The sequence below is a fragment of the Rana temporaria genome, chromosome 9 (genome assembly GCF_905171775.1).
Source record: "Rana temporaria chromosome 9, aRanTem1.1, whole genome shotgun sequence".
Classification (NCBI taxonomy): Eukaryota; Metazoa; Chordata; class Amphibia; order Anura; family Ranidae; genus Rana; species Rana temporaria.
This window is the reverse complement of record NC_053497.1, coordinates 168,424,399-168,444,146: the sequence shown is the minus strand read 5'-3', so window position 1 is coordinate 168,444,146 and position 19,748 is coordinate 168,424,399. Positions and strand designations below refer to the sequence as shown.

Genomic DNA, 19,748 nt, shown 5'->3' with positions numbered 1-19,748 from the left:
AATGCTGACTAAGGGCCAGATTCAGGTACAATAGCGCCGGTGTAACGAAAGCCGTTTACGTTACACCGCCGCAAGTTTTCAGTTTTAGTGCCCGATCCACAAAGCACTTACCTGGAAACTTGCGGCGGTGTATCGTAAATACGTCCGACGCAAGGCGGTCCAAATCGAATGGGCGGGTAACATTTAAATTAGGCCTACTGCGCATGCTTCGTTTCGCAACTCCCGCCGTGCTTTGCGCAAAGTGACGTAATTTTTTCGAACGGCGACGCGCGTAGCGTAATTCCGTATTCCCGGACGTGTTACGCAAACGACGTGAAATTTTAAATTTCGACGCGGGAACAACGGCCATACTTTAGACAGCAATACGTTTGCTGACTAAAGTTAAGGCACCCAAAACGACGACTAACTTTGCGACGGGAAACTAGACTAGCGGCGACGTAGCGAACGCGAAAAACCGTCGTGGATTGCCGTAACTCCTAATTTGCATACCCGACGCTGGTTTACGACGCAAACTCCCCCCAGCGGCGGCCGCGGTACTGCATCCTAAGATCCGACAGTGTAAAACTATTACACCTGTCGGATCTTAGGGATATCTATGCGTAACTGATTCTATGAATCAGTCGCATAGATACTCAGAGATACGACAAAGTTCTTTTGTATGACCCTAAGAACACCATCCCTACAGTCAAACACGGAGGTGGAAACATTATGCTTTAAGGTCGTTTCTCTGCTAAAGGTACAGGCCAACTTTGCCGCATTGAGTGGTCAATGGACGGGGCCATGTATTGTAAAATCTTAGATGAGAACCTTCTTCCCTCAGCCAGAACACTGAAGATGGGTCATGGATGGGTCTTCCAGCATGACAATGACCCAAAACAAATCACCAAGGCAACAAAGGAGTGGCTCAAGAAGAAGCACAATAAGGTCATAAAGTGGCCTAGCCAGACTCCAGGCCTTAATTCTATCTAGTTGTGCAAACCTGATCACCAACTACAAGAAACGTCTCACCTCTGTGCTTGCCAACAAGGGTTTCTCCACCAAGTACTAAGTCATGTTTTGCTTGGGGATCAAATACTTATTTTACTCACTGAACTGCAACTCAATATATAACATTAGTATCCTGTTTTTTCTGGATTTTTGGTTGATATTCTATCTATCTATCATTTAATATACACCTATGATAAAATGGGTAAACTTACAAAATCTGCAGGGAATCAAATAATCCCCCCCCCTGTATCACATCCAGCCCTGACAGCTCAATGTCACCCCAAGCTGTAAGCTCAATGGCGGTTGCTCAATATGCTGGTATAGCAACAACCTCCCTTCCTCTGTGGATTTAGACTTTTGACTTTAGATCCAATTATAAGCACTTATTGGCTGCCTTGTTTTGGATGTACACCTCTCAGCAAATCTCAGCCAATATTTCTTCCATTAATTGCAGTATCCACTTCGATTTTGTGCAATACTCTTCCTGGGTAACTATACAAGCCGTTTTTGATATACCGTATTTGCCGGCGTATAAGACGACCCCCTAGTTTTCCAGCTAAAATGTTGGTTTTGGGATATACTGTCACGGAAGCATGAATCAGACGTACAACAACAGATAAATGAAATAGGAAGTCTTTATTAAAAAAACAAACAGCAAGGTTAAAGTCCAAACGGATGATCAAACAGTAAGCAGAGTCTTCCACCGGAGCCAGGGTCGATAGCCAGGAAATGGGAGTCAGCCAGCCAGAGTCCGTAGTCAGAAAGAGGTGGTGAAATGAAGCCGGGGATCAGGAGCCAGAAGGATCGTCCGTGGAAGCCGGGTCGGTAACAAAGAGTAAGCAGCACAATCACAGGAACCAGTAGACGAGAGGCCCAAGCAAGGACCTGCTGCAACAGCCCTCATATATATATATATGCTGAGCATCCAGCTCCTCCCAGTGGGAAGGGCAGGGCGTGGTAAGTTTATAAAAACCCCAGGAAGCAAGATGGCTGCCAGCACATGTCAGTGATAAGAAGCCTGCAAGGAGGTAAGACCATGACATATACTCACCGTATAAGACGACCCCTCACTGTGCCATCATACATGCCTCACTGTGCCATCTGTAACATGCCTCACTGTGCCATCATACATGCCTCACTGTGCCATCTGTAACATGCCTCGACGATCTCCCTACCTTCTCCTGTTTGCAGAGTATGTCAGACGGCGGCCATCCATTATTCAAAAGCCACGCCTCCTCCTCAGGCTGTTTCGTGATAGGCGGAACAGTAATTTTTCCAGCAGAACCTCTGTTCAGTGATCCGCCTATCACGGATGTCTTCTCGTCCGAGGCTGAGAAGGCATCCATGATAGGCTGAACACTAAACAGAGGCTCTGCTGGGAAAATTAGTGTTCCGCCTATCACGGAACAGTCAGAGGAGGAGGCGTACTTTTTTAACAATGGATGGCCGACGTCTGACACAGGTACCCGGCGTATACGGTATATTCTGGATGGAAACTTGCTAGGACGTCTTGAATTTAATCACTTAAAATTTTAATATATCGTTTAGGGCTGTTACTGATCAAAATTTTTCTGTTCGATTAATCGATTTTTTTTTTAATCGATTAATTATAACACACATACAGATCCAACTACTTTTAGTTGATCTCCTTGCAGGCTGATTCCCAGTGCAGCTACCAACCACTGGGAAAATGAATAGCAGGATACAAAAAACACACAAAGCAGCGCTCGATGGGAATAGCATTAAAACTTTTATAGTCTTCAAGTGGGTAACCAAATAAATATTCCACTGGAGATGAAATTGATGTAGCTACATAAACTGTAAAAATGGTGCGAGTAATACCAAACGGTACCAAAAGCAGTCATAAAAACATGTACCCAAGTATGATACTGGTATAAAAATGTGTACAACGATACCACTGCTGAATCCAGATGAGGAGAGGTTAACATTATTCCGTCGGCATGTAGATGTCCCATGAAGGGAACTATCACAACTCCCAGTGGATGGTTGTAGAATCCCAGGTTGATAGAGGGAAGTGTAACAGCCCTTGCGTGTGGCAGATAGGAAGGTCCCGCCGGCATGCAGATATGAAGGCACAGCAAAGGAGCCCTTCAGATGGACACGGCAAGCCCCGCCGCTGTCCGTGACGTCACCGGATCTCCGACGGAACTCCCTGAAGCCGGCGGAGAGGCGAGTACCAATCAAAAGAATTTTAATCGATCAAAAAGATTTTGTTTGATCAAAAAAATTAAAGATTAATCGATTAATTAAAAGTTAATTTGCACAGCCCTAATATCTTTACATATTCCTGTATTCATAAATGTGGTTCTAAATTGTCTGCTGGCGACCTCAGTAGCCTTGTTGGCCCAGGTTTGGCAGTGATATCCATAAATGAGGGCTTATCGGGAAGTGGCAACATATTTTCACTTTGGTTTTTTAACTTTTGCGGCTGAGCTTATTGAAGTTTCTAACATTTGGGTAACTATGATAGCTGTGTATTACATTTATCTCTATATGGATTATGTGTGAGATCTAATGATTTTTTTTATATTATAGAACGTACTTGCATATGAGCGTCCCTGAAGAACAAACTACAAAACCCTATTTTTTTTTTTGAAAGGAGTCAATTATGGTCAAGTATACCGTTATTGATCAGTACTGTGTTGTTCATGCATGCAAATGAATAGCTGCAATTATTCTGTTACCTATTTTTAATGATTTGTAATAAAGTATATTACCGTATTTATCAGCGTAAATCGCGCACTATTTTGCCCTGAAATTCAGGGCAAAATCGTGGGTGCGCGATATACGCCGATACCCGCGCCGAGTTTGAACCACTGCGCCGGCATATACTGAGCGCAGTACACTCGGGTATAGTCGGGCAGGCTCGGCTCCTCTCGCGGTCACGTCCTGGATGTACAGGACGTGACCGCGAGAGGAGCAGAGCCTGCCCGACTATACCCGAGTGTACTGCGCTCGGTATATGCCGGCGCAGTGGTTCAAACTCGGCGCGGGGATCGAGCGGGGAGGACACCGCAGAAGGACGCCGGACCCGACGAGGAGGACACCACCGAAGCCGCAGACGGACGCCGGACCCGACGAGGCCGCCGCGCAAGACACCAAAACTAAGTACTAAAATGTTTTTTTTTACAGGAATGCGGGTCCACTTTAGGGGTGCGCGCTATACGCCGGAGCGCGCAATACCCCGATAAATAAGGTATATATTTTTTTTTTATTGAGTTCCTACAGTCTGTTGTGCCCATAATGGTCCCCCTGTTTCCCTTCTGGAGGGTATTCCTTCTATAGATGTGTTTGAGGAAATGGTCAGCATAGAAATGGACTAAAAACTGAAAAACAGAATCCCCCAACTGCAGTGGGGACATAGACAGAAGAAAGAGAATAGCAGGATCAACCAGTCTTGCAGAATACAGAAAACGAAACCCATAGTGACCGAGTATAAACAGCATGTAATACAGCATTTATTGATAGTTTTTAATGATGTGGGTTAAATGACACATTAAGAGCAGATGATTCATGTAGCAATAACTTCCTGGGATCTGCCCTTAGCTGAGGCATGCAGGAGGGTGTGCTTAGCTAAAAAAAAAAGCCCCTCCTCCAGATGAAAGAAAAAAAAAAATAATTTAATGAAAACTCCTGGGATGTAGAACATGTTGGCCTAGGCCAGAAAACTGAAGAAATGTAAATGAAAAAAACAAAAAAAAAACAAACATACACAAAAAAAAAACTGTCTAAAAACAAGAATATATAATATACCTTTGTATCTATTTACAAATGTTTGCAACATAAAAATTACAAATCTTTATAGTTTGAAAGTTTAGTTGCACTTTAATGATTATATTTAAGATCCCTGCCATTAGGACACGTGATCAGTACTCTTCAGTTCTATGCATCCTCCCAGCATACAAATACAGGAGCCAGAGAATAATAAAATGAACATTTATTTCAAAGTTTTTTTTTTTTTGAGGTTTAAATTTTTTTTTTTAATTTTTTATTATAAAATAAGAATTAACAAGTGAGAGGCGATATTAAAAATACCCAGAGTAAAATAAAATACTCCAGGGTAAGACCTACTCACAGGTACACATTTGGCCTCTCCAGAAGATCTTATATTAACGCCCCAAAAGAAAGTCTGATCCGCTGGACCCCCCCCCTGAGGTTCTGTAACACACTCATATCTACCAGGAGTCGTCCTCTGGACTCCCCCCCACCTAACAAAACATACCCTACTTCCATATAAGTAACACTCTCTGCTATTCCTCTAATGTCCATCAGCTCCAAACATCACGCAGCCTGCCATGGCCCCCGATCTTCTCACATTGGATTCAGTCGGACAAAACGATCACCTCATCTGGGTCACACTGTGTGGCAGCATCAGTCTGGAGCAGAGGAAAGGATGGGGAACGGTGGGTGGGGTATGTGGGGAAGGGGGACAGGAGAGACAAACGAAAAAAAAAGGAGATCGAAAAACATTCGGTGAACAAAGGAGAACTTTACATAGGTAGCCATTTCAGGTTTTATACATATTTTCTGGTTATGAATACATTGAATAAAAACGATGAAATCCCACATATGACCATTTGAGATCTACCAGCAAGTGGAAAGCTAAAGGATCTTTATCTTCCTCCTGCTGTTCTGGACAGAAGATCCAAAGTGTAGTGAGATAAGAATACAGACTTCTGAAGGAAGGACACGCACCCACACTGGGACCTGTACACACTTCCTATATATCAAGGAGTTTAACCACTTAAGGACCGCCTCCTGCACATATACGTCGGCAGAATGGCACGGCTGGGCACATGTATGTACAGGTACGTCCTGTACTAGTACCCGGTCGCACTCCCGCGACCCGGTCCGAAGCTCCGTGACCGGCACCCGATTGCAGCTGGAGTCCCACGATCGGTCCCTGGAGCTGAAGAACGGGGAGAGCCGTGTGTAAACACGGCTTTCCCGTTCTTCACTGTGGCGCTGTCATCGATCGTGTCATCCCTTTTATAGGGATACACAATCGATGACGTCACTTCTACAGCCACACCCCCCTACAGTTGTAAACACACTTCAGGGAACACATACCCCAAAAGCGCCCCCTGTGGTTAACTCCCAAACTGCAATTGTCATTTTCACAGCAAACCATGCATTTTTAAATGCATTTTTTTGCTGTGAAAATTACAATGGTCCCAAAAATGTGTCAAAATTGTCCGAAGTGTCCGCCATAATGTCGCAGTCACGAAAAAAAAAAAAAAAATCGCTGATCGCCGCCATAAATAGTAAAAAAAAAAAAAAGAATTAATAAAAATGCAATAAAACTATCTCCTATTTTGTAAACGCTATAAATTTTGCGCAAACCACCTGATAAACGTTTGAGATTTTCATTTACCAAAAATAGGTAGAAGAATACGTATCGGCCTAAACTGAGAAAAAAATATTTTTTTTTTAGATATTTTTGGGGATATTTATTATAACAAAAAGTAAAAAATATTGCATTTTTTTCAAAATTGTCGCTCTATTTTTGTTTATAGCGCAAAAAATAAAAACCGCAGAGGTGATCAAATACCACCAAAAGAAAGCTCTATTTGTGGGGAAAAAAAGGACGGCAATTTTGTTTGGGAGCCACGTCTCACAAACCGCGCAATTGCCAGTTAAAGCGACGCAGTGCCGAATCGCAAAAAGGGACAAGGTCCTTTAGCTGCATTTTGGTCCGGGTATTAAGTGGTTAAGCAGCTCTCCCAGTTCTCATCTTGGCATAGAATAACTTGGCCTATGTTGTGTAGAATAGGAAGAAAGAAAGTTACCGCTCCAGGTGGATTGTGTTAGGATGATCAGTATGGTCTCAGGAGATCAAGGGTGCTGGCAATGCACCATCAGATGTTTTTTTCACCTTAAAGCGGGAGTTCACCCATACATTTTTTCTTACCCTTAGATTGATGCTCGTTTTGTCTAGGGCAGTGGTCATCAACCCTGTCCCTCAGGGCCCACTAACAGGCCAGGTTTGCAAGATAACTGAAATACATCACAGGTGATATAATTTGCTGCTCAGTGATTGCAGTATTCTAGTCTGCATCTCCCCAAGGTAATACATAAAACCTGGCCTGTTAGTGGGCCCCCGAGGACAGGGTTGATGACCACTGGTCTAGGGGAATCGGCTAGTTGTTTTAAAATCCGAGCATTACTTACCGTTGTAGAGAGCGATCTTCTCCGCCACTTCCGGGTATGGGTCTTCGGGACTGGGCGTTCCTTCTTGATTGACAGTCTTCCGACAGTCGCATCCATCGCGTCACGAATAGCCGAAAGAAGCCAAACGTCGGTGCGGCTCTATACGGCGCCTGCGCACCGGCGTTCGGCTACTTTCGGAAAATCGTGACGCGATGGATGCGACCGTCGGAAGCCTTTCGGAAGACTGTCAATCAAAATAGGAACGCCCAGTCCCGCAGCCCATACCCGGAAGCGGCGGAGAAGATCGCTCTCTAAAAAGGTAAGTACAGCTTCGATTTTAAATAAACTAGCCGATTCCCCTAGACAAAATGAGCCTCAATCTAAGGTTAAAAATAGCAATTTCCGGGTGAACCTCCACTTTAATGCATAGAATGCATTAAAGGTGAAAAAACATTTACCTTTAAAACAGATAAAATGTGGGGAAATTGCAGAAATGTAGTGCATTTTTTTTCTGCCCAATATACAACATAACTTTTAAGGTCTGTAAAACTAGCTAAAAAAAAAAAAAAAAGAATTCAGCCTAAATCTACCAGTGCTGTTGGCGAACCGGAAAGATTTCCCGGATTTAATATATGCAACATGAATTTAGCAGTAGCTTGCTGATAGCAGAAAAATCTTCTAAGTGATCAGAGGACAGCAGCGGTGAAGAAAACCTCTCCACTCTCCTAAGCACACGAGTAAATACAGAGGAATGATGGTTGTAGGAGGGGTTTTTTCATGTTGCCCAATGCTTTTGTTGTTATTGTGTCTCTCTCAGTCCCCATTCACACCTAGGCGTTTTGTCGCCTGTAGTGTGACGCCGCTGCCGCCAGAGGGCTGGAAACACATTGCCCTCTATGGAGATGGTTCACATCTCCACGCCGAACGCCTGTCGCCTGAAAAAAAGGTCCCAACCTTTTTTTCAGGCGGCTTTCGGCGACCATCTCCATAGAGGGGCACATCTAGGCGGACAATCGCGGCATTTTGTCGCCGCAAATCGCGGTACAAAACGCCGCTATTTGCCACCGCAATTCGCGGGACAAAACGCCGCGATTTCGTCCGCCTAGATGTGAATGGAGCCTCAGTATTACCCCAGTCTAAAAATTCTACGAATTCCTGTGTCCCTCAATGGTAGAAAAAGAAACATCTAAAAACAAAACGCATGTACATCTCTGCTCACCTTATTATGTCGGGATGGTGTCCTGTTTGGGGTCATCTGTGGGCTGCAGGTCACCATCAAGTCTAGTGTAATGTCGTGCTCATTGTCACTGCAAGGCTCGGAAGGGCTTAAGTAGGATGTATAGGAATTGCTCACTCTGGAAAAAAAAGAAATGTTATACATTGCCAAGCGTAATATTACACTGCAGATAAACATTGTGTACCTGCTGACTGTAGGTCAGTCTTCCTGCAGGTACAATCCCTCATACACAACAGAAAATAAATATAGCAGTGTGTTTTATTTTAAATTGACTGGGTCGTGAGAAAAGTACTGGAGTTGGGAGAGGTCCTCTCACCTGCTATACAATACACATTATCATAAGTGTAAACACAGGACATCTTAACACAATAGCAGGGTCAATTAGCATCTAACAGAATGTGTCCCAACGTGATGAATGAGTCACTCTTACAATTAACCCGTTGAGTTCAGAATCAACAAACAGTAAATAGTTTGTTACAGATATCCTGGAATATATTGTGGATAATTATAATGATCCCATCTCAGGTAGTCCAAGATATCATTTCTCAGTCATCCTATGCCCCTAGTGGACATAGGATGATTTTAGACATAAGAGGGTCCGAGTCTGTCACAGGAATGTTTGACCATTCTTCCAGAAGCACATTCGTGAGGTCAGGCACTGATGTTGGACGAGAAGGCCTGGCTCACAGTCTCGGCTCCAATTTATCCCAAAGGTGTTCTGACCTCAACCCGATAGGACTCTGTGCAGGCCAGTCAAGTTCCTCCACCCCAAACTCCCTCATCCATGTCTTTATGGACCTTGCTTAGTGCACTGGTCCAAATCACTTGGTGGAGGGGGAATTATGGTGTGGGGGTTGGTTTTCAGGGGTGGGACTTAGCCCCTTATTTCCAGAGAAAGGAACTCTTAAAGTGGATGTAAACGCACTCATCCATTCTAAACTACTGCCATAGTGCTGATCTATAAGGATATAGATGCCTCCTGCATGTATCCTCACCTATCAAAAGTCTCCCCTCTGTCTGTTATGAGACCCGAAAAACTGCAGATTATGTGGGTGGATCCGTTGTCTGGAGCTCGGTGGGTGGAGCTGTCATGTCAGTAGACTCTCTGCCCTCCTCTACACTCCCCTTGTCAACATGAATTTTTTCCTATGTATTTTTTACACTGAATGATCACCAACCTACAGTCAAAATCCAGAAAAGTAACCACATGACTCAGAATAGGAGTGGGGGTGGGAATTAAAAAATAATGCCTGTCTTCAGGCTAGTGCATGAGATATGTAAATAACCTGTCACTCACAGCAAGGGGGCGGAACGGACTAAGGTTTTTCTCAGCAAGTCCGTTTTAATTTATTGAACAATACAAGAGGATTGCTCAGAGCTGGATTAACTCTGTGTGGCAACACTGGGCAAAAATGATAGGAAATCTTATACTGTACATTGTGACATCAAAAAAACAAAAAATAAAAATTGGGTTTACATCCACTTTAAGGCATCGGCATACCAAGACATTTTGGACAATTTCATGCTTCCAACTTTGTGGGAACAGTTTGGGGATGGCCCCTTCCTGTTCCAACATGACAGTGCACTAGTGCACAAAGCAAGGTCCATAGAGACATGGATGAGTGAGTTTGGGCTAGGGTAACTTGAATAGCCTGCACAGAGTCCTGGCCTCAACCGATAGAACACCTTTGGAATGAATTAGAGCGGAAACTGAGGCAGGTCTTTTTGTCAGACCTCAGTGCCTGACCTCACAAATGCTCTTCTGGAAGAATAGTCAAACATTCCTGTGACAGACTAGGACCATCTTATGTCTAAAATCATCCTATGTCCACTAGGGGCATAGGATGACTGAGAAATGTTATCTTGGACTACCTGAGATGGGATCATTATAATTATCCACAATATATTCCAGGATATCTGTAAAGAACTATTTACTGTATGTTGATTCTGAACGCAATGGGTTAATTGTAAGAGTGACTCATTCATCATGTTGGGACACATTCTGTTAGATCAGTGGTCTCAAAGTACCGGCCCGCGGGCCATTTGCGGCCCGCGGACCAGTTATAAATGGCCCGCAGGCAGGGTGGAAGTGGGGGGAGCAAAAAAAAAAAAAAAAAAAAATTTTTTTTTTTTTTGTGAGCTGGTGGTGAGCCGTTGGTATTACAAGTTATTACCACCAGATGTGAGCTGGCGCCATCTGGTGGTGGCCGTTGGTATTACAAGTTAAGCATTACAAGTTAAACAGCAATTCTAATGTCATTTTACACTATTTTCACTGCCATCTTCTTCCCTCTAATTAGAACCCCCAAACATTATATATATTTTTTATCCTAACACCCTAGAGAATAAAATAGTGATCGTTGCAATACTTTCTGTTACGCCGTATTTGCGCAGCGGTCTTACAAGCGCACTTTTTTGGGAAAAAATTACACTTTTTTAAATTAAAAAATAAGACAACAGTAAAGTTATCCCCATTGTTTTTAATATTATGAAAGATAATGTTACGCCGAGTAAATTCATACCCAACATGTCACGCTTCAAAATTGTGTCCGCTTGTGGAATGCCGACAAACTTTTTTACCCTTTAAAATCTTCATAGGCGACGTTCAAAAAAATCTACAGGTTGCATGTTTTAAGTTACAGAGGAGCTAGAATTATTGCTCTCGCTCTACCAATCGCGGCGATACCTCACATGTGTGGTTTGAACACGTTTACATATGCGGCGCTGCTCACGTATGTGTTCGCTTCTGCGCGCGAGCTCGTCGGGACGGGGTGCGTTTTCTGGCTCCTAACTTTTTTAGCTGGCTCCTAGATTCCAAGCAAATTTGTCAACCCCTGACTTACACCAATGCTGGTGGTAATAATGCGCTCGCTGACACCAGTGCTGGGGGTTAATATTGTGTTCGCTGACACCAGTACTGTTGTTTTTGAAGTTTGAAAGTTTGCATGCGGCCCCCCATGGCATATGAAAACTTGTCTTGTGGCCCTCAGGTAATTTGAGTTTGAGACCCCTGTGTTAGATGCTAATTGACCCTGCTATTGTGTGAAGATGTCCTGTGTTTACACTTATGATATTGTGTATTGTATAGCAGGTGAGCGGAGACGGGACGGCTCTACAGACGGCTGCTAGAGACTGCTCAGCACCAGGACTGGGCTCCCTTTGCCTGGGACTATCAGGAAATACCAGTGGACAATGCTGAAATCCTGGCTGAAGAGTCGGCAATGTGGCAGAGTAACAGTGTGCTTCGCCAACCTGCCCCGCAGCTATGGACGCAGAGGTCTTATGGCGGATGAGGCAAATGCTGACTGACCTTGATGATCCTGTTTCTGCATGGGATGATCTTGGATGGAGGAATGTGCCTGTCCAGCAGTATGCCAGAGAGTCGGCAGTGGAAAATCTGGATATTGCCATCCCCAAAGATGAAGTGCTGACAGCAGGGCAGAGTACTGCTAACCTCTGCCCAGCACCGAGAGCATCTTCTGGGTTCCACGGACAGGAGATGGTGAACCTCTATCCCCAGACACCAGTTGCAGAGACAGGGGATTTGATAGACTTTTCTGCTGAGGAAGAACAACCTGGGGAGCCTCCAGCAGAAGAGCTGGTATCAGGGCTACACTTCACTATGCTTTGCCCATCACCAACAGCAGTATCTGTGGAGTTGCAAGGAACTTCCCCAGCTAAAGCGCTGGTCACCGGACAGAGGGTTCAAGACCGCTGCCTCACCCCTGTGGCATTTCCGGAGGCTCAGGGTGAGAAGGTGGCGATCACTTCCCAGCAGCAGATACAGGGGGAGAAGGGAGAGGTGTTCATCGTCCCTCCCCAACTGTTGGCCAGGGTGGAGAACGTGGTCTTTCCTCCCCAGCAAAGACCCGTGCATCTGGGAGACAGTACCACAGACATGTTGTCCCAGAAGCCAGATGAGGGAACGGAAAAGGAAGCAGCCAACTCACCTCCCCAATGGCAGCTACACAGTTTGGGTGTGGAGGATTCCAGCCTCCTTCCCAAACGGTTAGCCGGGGCGGATGATGTGGAGTCCCCAGCAGAAGTGCTGGCAAAAGGGCAGGGCGCCGCTGGCCCCTGCCTAGCACCTACAGCTTCAGGAAGCTGGGGTGGTCAGCCCCTCTGCCCAGCAGCAGACCAAGCCCCGGAATGTTAAAAACCACCCAGCTCAAGCGCTGGCAGCCGGACAGAGAGTCGATGACCTCTGCCCCACATCTACTGGTGTCAACTACTCCTTGCAGCCAAGATTGGAGGTCATGCGGACAGACTGTGAGTTCACTTTGTCCGACTAACGCATGTCCAGACCAGGTGGAAGTCTGGGACCTTGTTAGTCGACTTTTGATGGGGGAAAAATGTGACAGACTCTGACCCTCTTATGTCTAAAATCATCCTATGTCCACTAGGGGCATAGGATGACTAAGAAATTATATCTTGGACTACCTGAGATGGGATCATTATAATTATTATCCACAATAAATTCCAGGATATCTGTAAAGAACTATTTACGGTTTGTTGATTCTGAACTCAACGGGTTAATTTTAAGAGTGACTCATTCATCATGTTGGGACACATTCTGTTAGATGCTAATTGACCCTGCTATTGTGTGAAGATGTCCTGTGTTTACACTTATGATATTGTGTATTGTATAGCAGGTGAGCAGAGACGGGACGTCTACTCTAAAAGGTCATATCTATGAGTCGCCTAGTCTGGGTAAATAGTTAATTAGCTCATGTTAATTTATGTTCTGGTTACCTCCTCTTTAAACTGTATATAAGGTTGCATTCTTGGTTCTATTAAAAACTCCATGTTTAGCACACAAACAAGTCTCGTCTCGTTGTGTGTTGAGGGCAGCTGGAATATCTGATATCTATATCCAGACTGATAGGACGCGGTATGTGACGGAAGCACTCAAGCGGAGTGTGGGACGTTCCGTTACAATTCCCATAGACACACTCCTAAACCTTGTGGACGGCCTTCCCAGAAGAGTTGAAGCTTTTATAGCTCCAAAGGGTGGGCCATCTCAATATAGTAAAAACATAAATATAGTCTTCCTTTACCCATGATTTAAAAAACAAAAATTTGCCCCAAACTCAGCCTAGCCACCGCATGAATGCAAAACAAGTCTATAAAACATATGACACTCTAAATAAAAAAAAAGAAGCCAACACACAGTAGGTAGTCTTATTTCTAAAGCAATCACACTTTGCTTAGAGTTTAGCTTTAACACATCAGCAGAGTAGACTTAGTAAAGATCTGTTCACTCTACAACGTCCATCAGTTTGGCTATACATGTATATGGATTTTGATGGGATGGGATGGTATGGGGTGGGTCACACCACAGGCTGGTACCATATGACAGGGGTTGACAAAGTTGCTTGGAATCTAGGAGCCAGCTAAAAAAGTTAGGAGCCAGAAAACGCACCCCGTCCCGATGAGCTTGCGCGCAGAAGTGAACACATACGTGAGCAGCACCCGCATATGTAAACAGTGTTCAAACCACACATGTGAGGTATCGCCGCGATTGGTAGAGCCCTCCTCTGTAACTCAAAACATGCAACCTGTAGATTTTTTTAAACGTCGCCTATGAAAATTTTAAAGGGTAAAAGTTTGTCGGCATTCCATGAGCGGACGCAATTTTGAAGCGTGACATGTTGGGTATGAATTTACTCGGCGTAACATTATCTTTCATAATATTACAAAAAATGGGGATAACTTTACTGTTGTCTTATTTTTTAATAAAAAAAAGTGAATTTTTTCCCAAAAAAAAGTGCGCTTGTAAGACCGCTGCGCAAATACGGCGTGACAGAAAGTATTGCAACGATCGCCATTTTATTCTCTAGGGTGTTAGGATAAAAAATATATATAATGTTTGGGGGTTCTAATTAGAGGGAAGAATATGGCATTGAAAAATAGTGAAAAATGACATTAGAATTGCTGTTTAACTTGTAATAGACAATAGCTTAACTTGTAATACCAACGGCTCACCACCAGATGGCGCCAGCTTCCAAGCCAAGTCGCCAGGACACTATTTCTAGTCGCCCTGGCGACAGGGATTTGTCGAGCCCTGCCATATGAATTCACTCAAACTTCCAAGAAACTGTGGCAACAGTGTTTCCCAGCAGCCTTTGGCTTGAACCTTTTTCACCAACCTGGAAAAACATGCAGATCAGGTGCTCAGACGCCACACACTGATACTTAGAAATGCTGAAGCCAAAGATCAGCCCACCATCCAGCATTTTCAGGTAGAATTGGTAGCCCACACATAGAATACATGACAAGTCAAACTTGAGTACCACAATCATACTAAATAGCATGCAACAAGACAAAGCAGGCATAGCTGTAGAGGTCTCCTGTAGTAAAACGAGTACGTACAATCCCGCTGTGCCAATATCAAAAGCAAATTTTGGTCATCTTGAGATTCCTCAGCTTCCCTAAAACCCCCCCTCCTAAAAGGAAGGGGTAGACAAGCTAATGGCATTTCTTAAAAATATATTTTGCACTTGCTATAAAATCCTTTTCTTTGAAGTAACTCAGCGATACTACACCAAAAACCTGAATCGGAAAAAATGGATAAGTACCTTTCTATCCGGCAGCCCTGGTGCTCCAAGCTTCCCCCAGAGAGATTCAACCCAGATCTCCTGGCACAAGAAGAAGTGTGTCTGTTGGAAGCAAGCAGCCCTTACCAGTGTTTCATGAACCTCTATCCTGCTGGCCTTCCATCTCTACTTTATCATATAATCTTAAAGCGGCGGAGTTCCACCCAAAAATTGAACTTCAGCTTTTCAGATTCCCCCCCCCAGTGTCACATTTGGCACATCAGGTGACAAGTGTAACCTCTAATACAGGTATTTGCTCCCACTTCCAGCGAGCGAAAGATCGCTGCAGAACTCGAGACGATCTACGCCATGTCCGGCCCCTCTTCCGCCCCCGCTGTTTTCTGGGAGACACACAGGTCCCAGAAGTGACCACTCCGAACATGCAGCGCGACTCGTGCATGCGCAGTAGGGAACCAGGCTCTGAAGCCGCAAGGCTTCACTTCCCGATTCCCTTACTGAAGATGCCGGCACCTGCCCCCGGGAGCCAAGGGACAGGTCCACTTCGGGTAAGGACATCGCGGGCACCCTGGACAGGCAAGTGTCCTTATTTTAAAAAAGTCAGCTGTATTTGTAGCTGCTGATTTTTTTTCCGGCAGGACTCCGCTTTAAGGTCTTGATACATCTATCCCTCTCCATCAACTTCCACTATTCATCCCTTTATGCAAACATTGGTGTCCTAGAAACTGGCCATGCTCCACCCTACCATAGACCGATAACCAACCCCGGGGACATTATGTGTTGTCCTTTATTCCTTTTATTTTTATTTGTACTGCTGTACAATTTGATAAGCACTTTGCATAATAGATTACTTCCTGCTACCCTTTTCTGAAACTGTTGAGCAGAATAATCATAATGCAAAACTAATAAAATGAACAATGTGTTTGTGTGTGTAAACTCCTCCCACACTACTGCAAACAAAAGTATGTCCAAAGCAGCAAAAGAGATAAGGAAAAATTCCAGGTATCCAAAGTTACATTGGTCCAGCTTGGATCAATGCAACTATACATAGTTAGTCAGGTTGAAAAAAGAGACAAGTCCATCCAGTTCAACCACAAAAAATAAACAAACAAAATAAAAAACCTAGTACAATCCCATACACCCAAAATACCCACAGTTGATCCAGAGGAAGGCAAAAAAACCCAGCAGAGAATGATCCAATTTGCTACAGCAGGGGAAAAAAATTCCTTCCTGATCCCCCGAGAGGCAATCGGATTTACCCGGGATCAACTTTACCTACAAATCTTAGTACTCAGTTATATTCTGTACATTTAGGAAAGAATCCAGGCCTTTCTTAAAGCAATCTACTGAGCTGGCCAGAACCACCTCTGGAGGGAGTCTGTTCCACATTTTCACAGCTCTTACTGTGAAGAAACCTTTCCGTATTTGGAGGTGAAATCTCTTTTCCTCTAGACGTAAAGAGTGCCCCCTTGTCCCCATATACCATACCTGGTCGATTCCCCTGCAAGCAGAAAATCACCGAGATAGACATCGCTACTCCAGTGATCTCCACTTGCTTCTGGGTCCTGCATGCCCTGCTGCAGTCTGAACTTAGGTCAGCTGCTTGGCACAGAATTTCCTATGTCAATACCATACTTGGGCGATGCCCCTCGAAGCCAGAAAATCTAAACTAGACGCCGCTACTCTACTGATCTCCACTTACAACTGGGTCTTGCGTGGAGCATGTGCCCTTCTACATTGTGAAGTTAGGAGGTTGGCCACTTGGCATGGGCACTATTTAGAGTATGCTTTGCATTTTCTGAACGAATGCAAAGTGTTCTGATTGGATGAGGTGTAGATGTTACGGCCCCGGCTCTCCACCTTGCCGAATCACAGAATGTTTTACATTCACATACTAAATAGCGCCCATGCCAAGTGGCCAACCTCCTAACTTCACAATGTAGAAGGGCACTTGCTCCACGCAGGACCCAGATGTAAGTGGAGTTTAGAAGAGTAGCGGCGTCTATTTTAATGATTTCCTGGCTTCGAAGGGGCATCGGCCAGGTATGGTATATACATAGGAATTCAGAAGATAAGTGACTGCACTAATACTTCAAAATGATGTGCAATATCAATAAAAAGCACCAAAAACATATCAATACTGCTAGTATGATCAATAAATAAATGGCTGAAATCCATATGTGCAAAATACCCCATGTAAATAAATCAATCCAAGTTCATCAAAATTGTAAATGCAGAATAAATAAAAGTCAAATAAATAAACATACATATGGCATTTTTTACATATGGATTTCAGCCATTTATTTATTTATTGATTGTTCGTTCACGCTATCCCTATTGATATGTTTTTGGCGTTTATTTAGCATTTTATTTATTTTACACATCATTTTGAGGTATTAGCGCAGTCACACACACAAATGAATTACTGTATTTATTGGCGTATAACACTCACTTTTTCACCCTGCAAATCGGTTGCAAATAATGTGTGCGTGTTATATGCCAATACTGAAATTTGGGCTGCCTCGGAGAGAACGGGAAGGGGGGGGCGGGAGGAGCGTCGTCAGATTACATACAGCGAGAATCTCCCGTTTACTCAGCAGCCTCTGCAATAGGAAGTCCCGCCTCCTGGGCCGGCATTGGACCAATGTTCTGTCTATCATCGAAGTTGGTCCTGGAGAAGGCGGGACTTTGTATTAAAGAGGCCGCTGAGTAAACAGGAGATTCTCGCTGTATGTAATCTGACGGCGCTCATCCCAACCCCCTCCCTGAGATGGCCATTGATCAGGCTGCATTCATGTCAATGGGGAGGCTGCTGATGAGCATTGATCAAGCTGCATTGATGGTCAATTGTGAGGCTACAGATGGGCATTGGTCAAGCGGCATTAATGGGCAATTGTGAGGCTGCGGATGGGCATTGATCAAGCTGCATTAATGGACAAATGTGAAGCTGCAGATGGGCATTGATCAAGCTGCATTGATGGGCAATTGTGAGGCTACAGATGGGCATTGATCAGGCTGCATTGATGGGCACTGACCCTTATTTTGCTTCAAAGTTCTTTTTTTTAAATAAAATAAAAAAAATCCTGAAACTTCCCTCTTAAAATTAAGGTGTGCGTTATACGCCTGTGCGTGTTATATGCCGATAAATACGGTACATTTTTTCGGATATTTTGTCTTTTAGTGGCAGCAGCGTTTATGGTATTGAGGTAATCCAATTGGAGCACAATATGTTATGTACATAGGTATATTGATCCACACTGATCATACTTGGAACTCTTAACTGAAAAACCACCCACACACTGCGAACCTGTACGTCATTTCATGCAATAGATAGTTTGGGCGCACGCGCCCGATATGAGCCGCAGGAGAGTGCCGGCACTGATCATTGTAATAATGTCACTGGTCCCCAAAAAGCGACAATTTTGTTTGGGTACAGCGTTGCACGACCAACCAATTGTCAGTTAAAGCAACGCAGTGCCGTATTGCGAAAAATTGCCTGGTTATTAAGGGGGGGAACTCTTCCGGTCTGCAAATGGTTAACTGACCTAATTTACAGACCAAAGTTTATCCCTTTGATCTAAAACAGGGGTGCCCAACTTTTTGAAGAGTGAGGGCCACACAAGCGACTTAGTAACCGGTCACGGGCCACAATGAGCAGAGCGGGTGGACGGGATGTTTGCTCTGCATATGCAGAGCAGACATGGACACAGCTCACTATACTTTTTTTTTGCGGATCAGATTGGAGTTAGGACACATGTCGGTTTATGTCTGCCACTCCTTAGAGGTGCATGGAGGGTCGAATTGTGTCGGACCGACCTGTGAAAGGGGCCCATGGCTACTTTTACACTGATGAGCTGTGTTTTTTTCCTGCACCGTGGGAACATTGCAGGGTACCTTTGGCTTTCCAGACTTCCATTATATTCTGCAGGTTTGGTGCACTTTCAGAAAGCTCAAACTCGCAGGTAATAACAGAAGTCTATGGCTTAGTGCAGGTAACCTGCAGATCAGTTTGAAAGTAGCCCAGTAACCACTGTAGAAGAGATATGCCCAGATATACACTGTGATTTTAGTAATAAAATGACCTTTAGGCTAGGTTCACACTGCTGCGAATTCAAAATTGCGGTAGAAGCGCGATTTTACGGCTACGATTTCGCGGCTGCGATTTTGCCGTGATTCCGGCCGCGATTTAAGAGACATCTGTGCAGGGTTCAATGTAAATCGCGGCCCGAAATCTCAAAAAGTAGTACAGGAACTACTTTTTGAAATCGGTGCAGCGCCGCAGATGCGGCGTCGCACCGATTAGGACAGTGCCATTGCTGACAATTGCCGGCAAATGCCACCGATTTGAGATGCGATCTGACATGACAAATCGCATCTTAAATCGTACCCAGTGTGAACCAGGGCTCAATAACAGTATTCTATTCTATTCCATCCCAGAGCAGGAGGTTGCGGGCCACATCAGAGGGCTCCCCGGGCCACTGATTGGGCACCCCTGATCTCGAAAGAACAAAATGTTACAATGTTTCTCTTTATCTCTGCCTGATAAACGTGACAGGCTGCCTTTTTTTTTTTTGACAGCTGTCAGCAGTGAGCAGAGAACTGTCTGCACTGAATAGTGCAGTGCTTCTCAAATAGTGGGGCGCGCCCCCCAGGGGGGGCCCGAGGCTCCATAAAGGGGGGGCTCGTTCCGGACCGCGGCGATCGCGCCATTTAGTATCCGCTTCTGTCCCCAGCCTCCTCCGCTAGTTAGAGGAGCGGACGGCGGGAGGCGGGACATTTTTGAACTGGGGGACGGGACC

At 44.6% G+C, this 19,748-nt stretch overlaps 1 protein-coding gene across 2 annotated transcripts in view; it reads right to left on the bottom strand.

Moving 5' to 3' along the window:
* Nucleotides 1-4,729: 4,729 nt before the first annotated feature.
* Nucleotides 4,730-19,748, bottom strand: part of DAXX (death domain associated protein) — a 69,690-nt gene continuing 54,671 nt past the window's right edge. For both annotated transcript variants that reach the window (XM_040324956.1, XM_040324955.1), the window contains exons 7-8: nucleotides 8,378-8,513; nucleotides 4,730-5,384 (exon numbers count right to left, since the gene is read on the bottom strand). In XM_040324956.1, coding sequence (XP_040180890.1) covers nucleotides 5,331-5,384; nucleotides 8,378-8,513 — 190 coding nt within the window. In that variant the 3' untranslated portion in view covers nucleotides 4,730-5,330. The remainder of the gene's footprint in view (nucleotides 5,385-8,377; nucleotides 8,514-19,748) is intronic.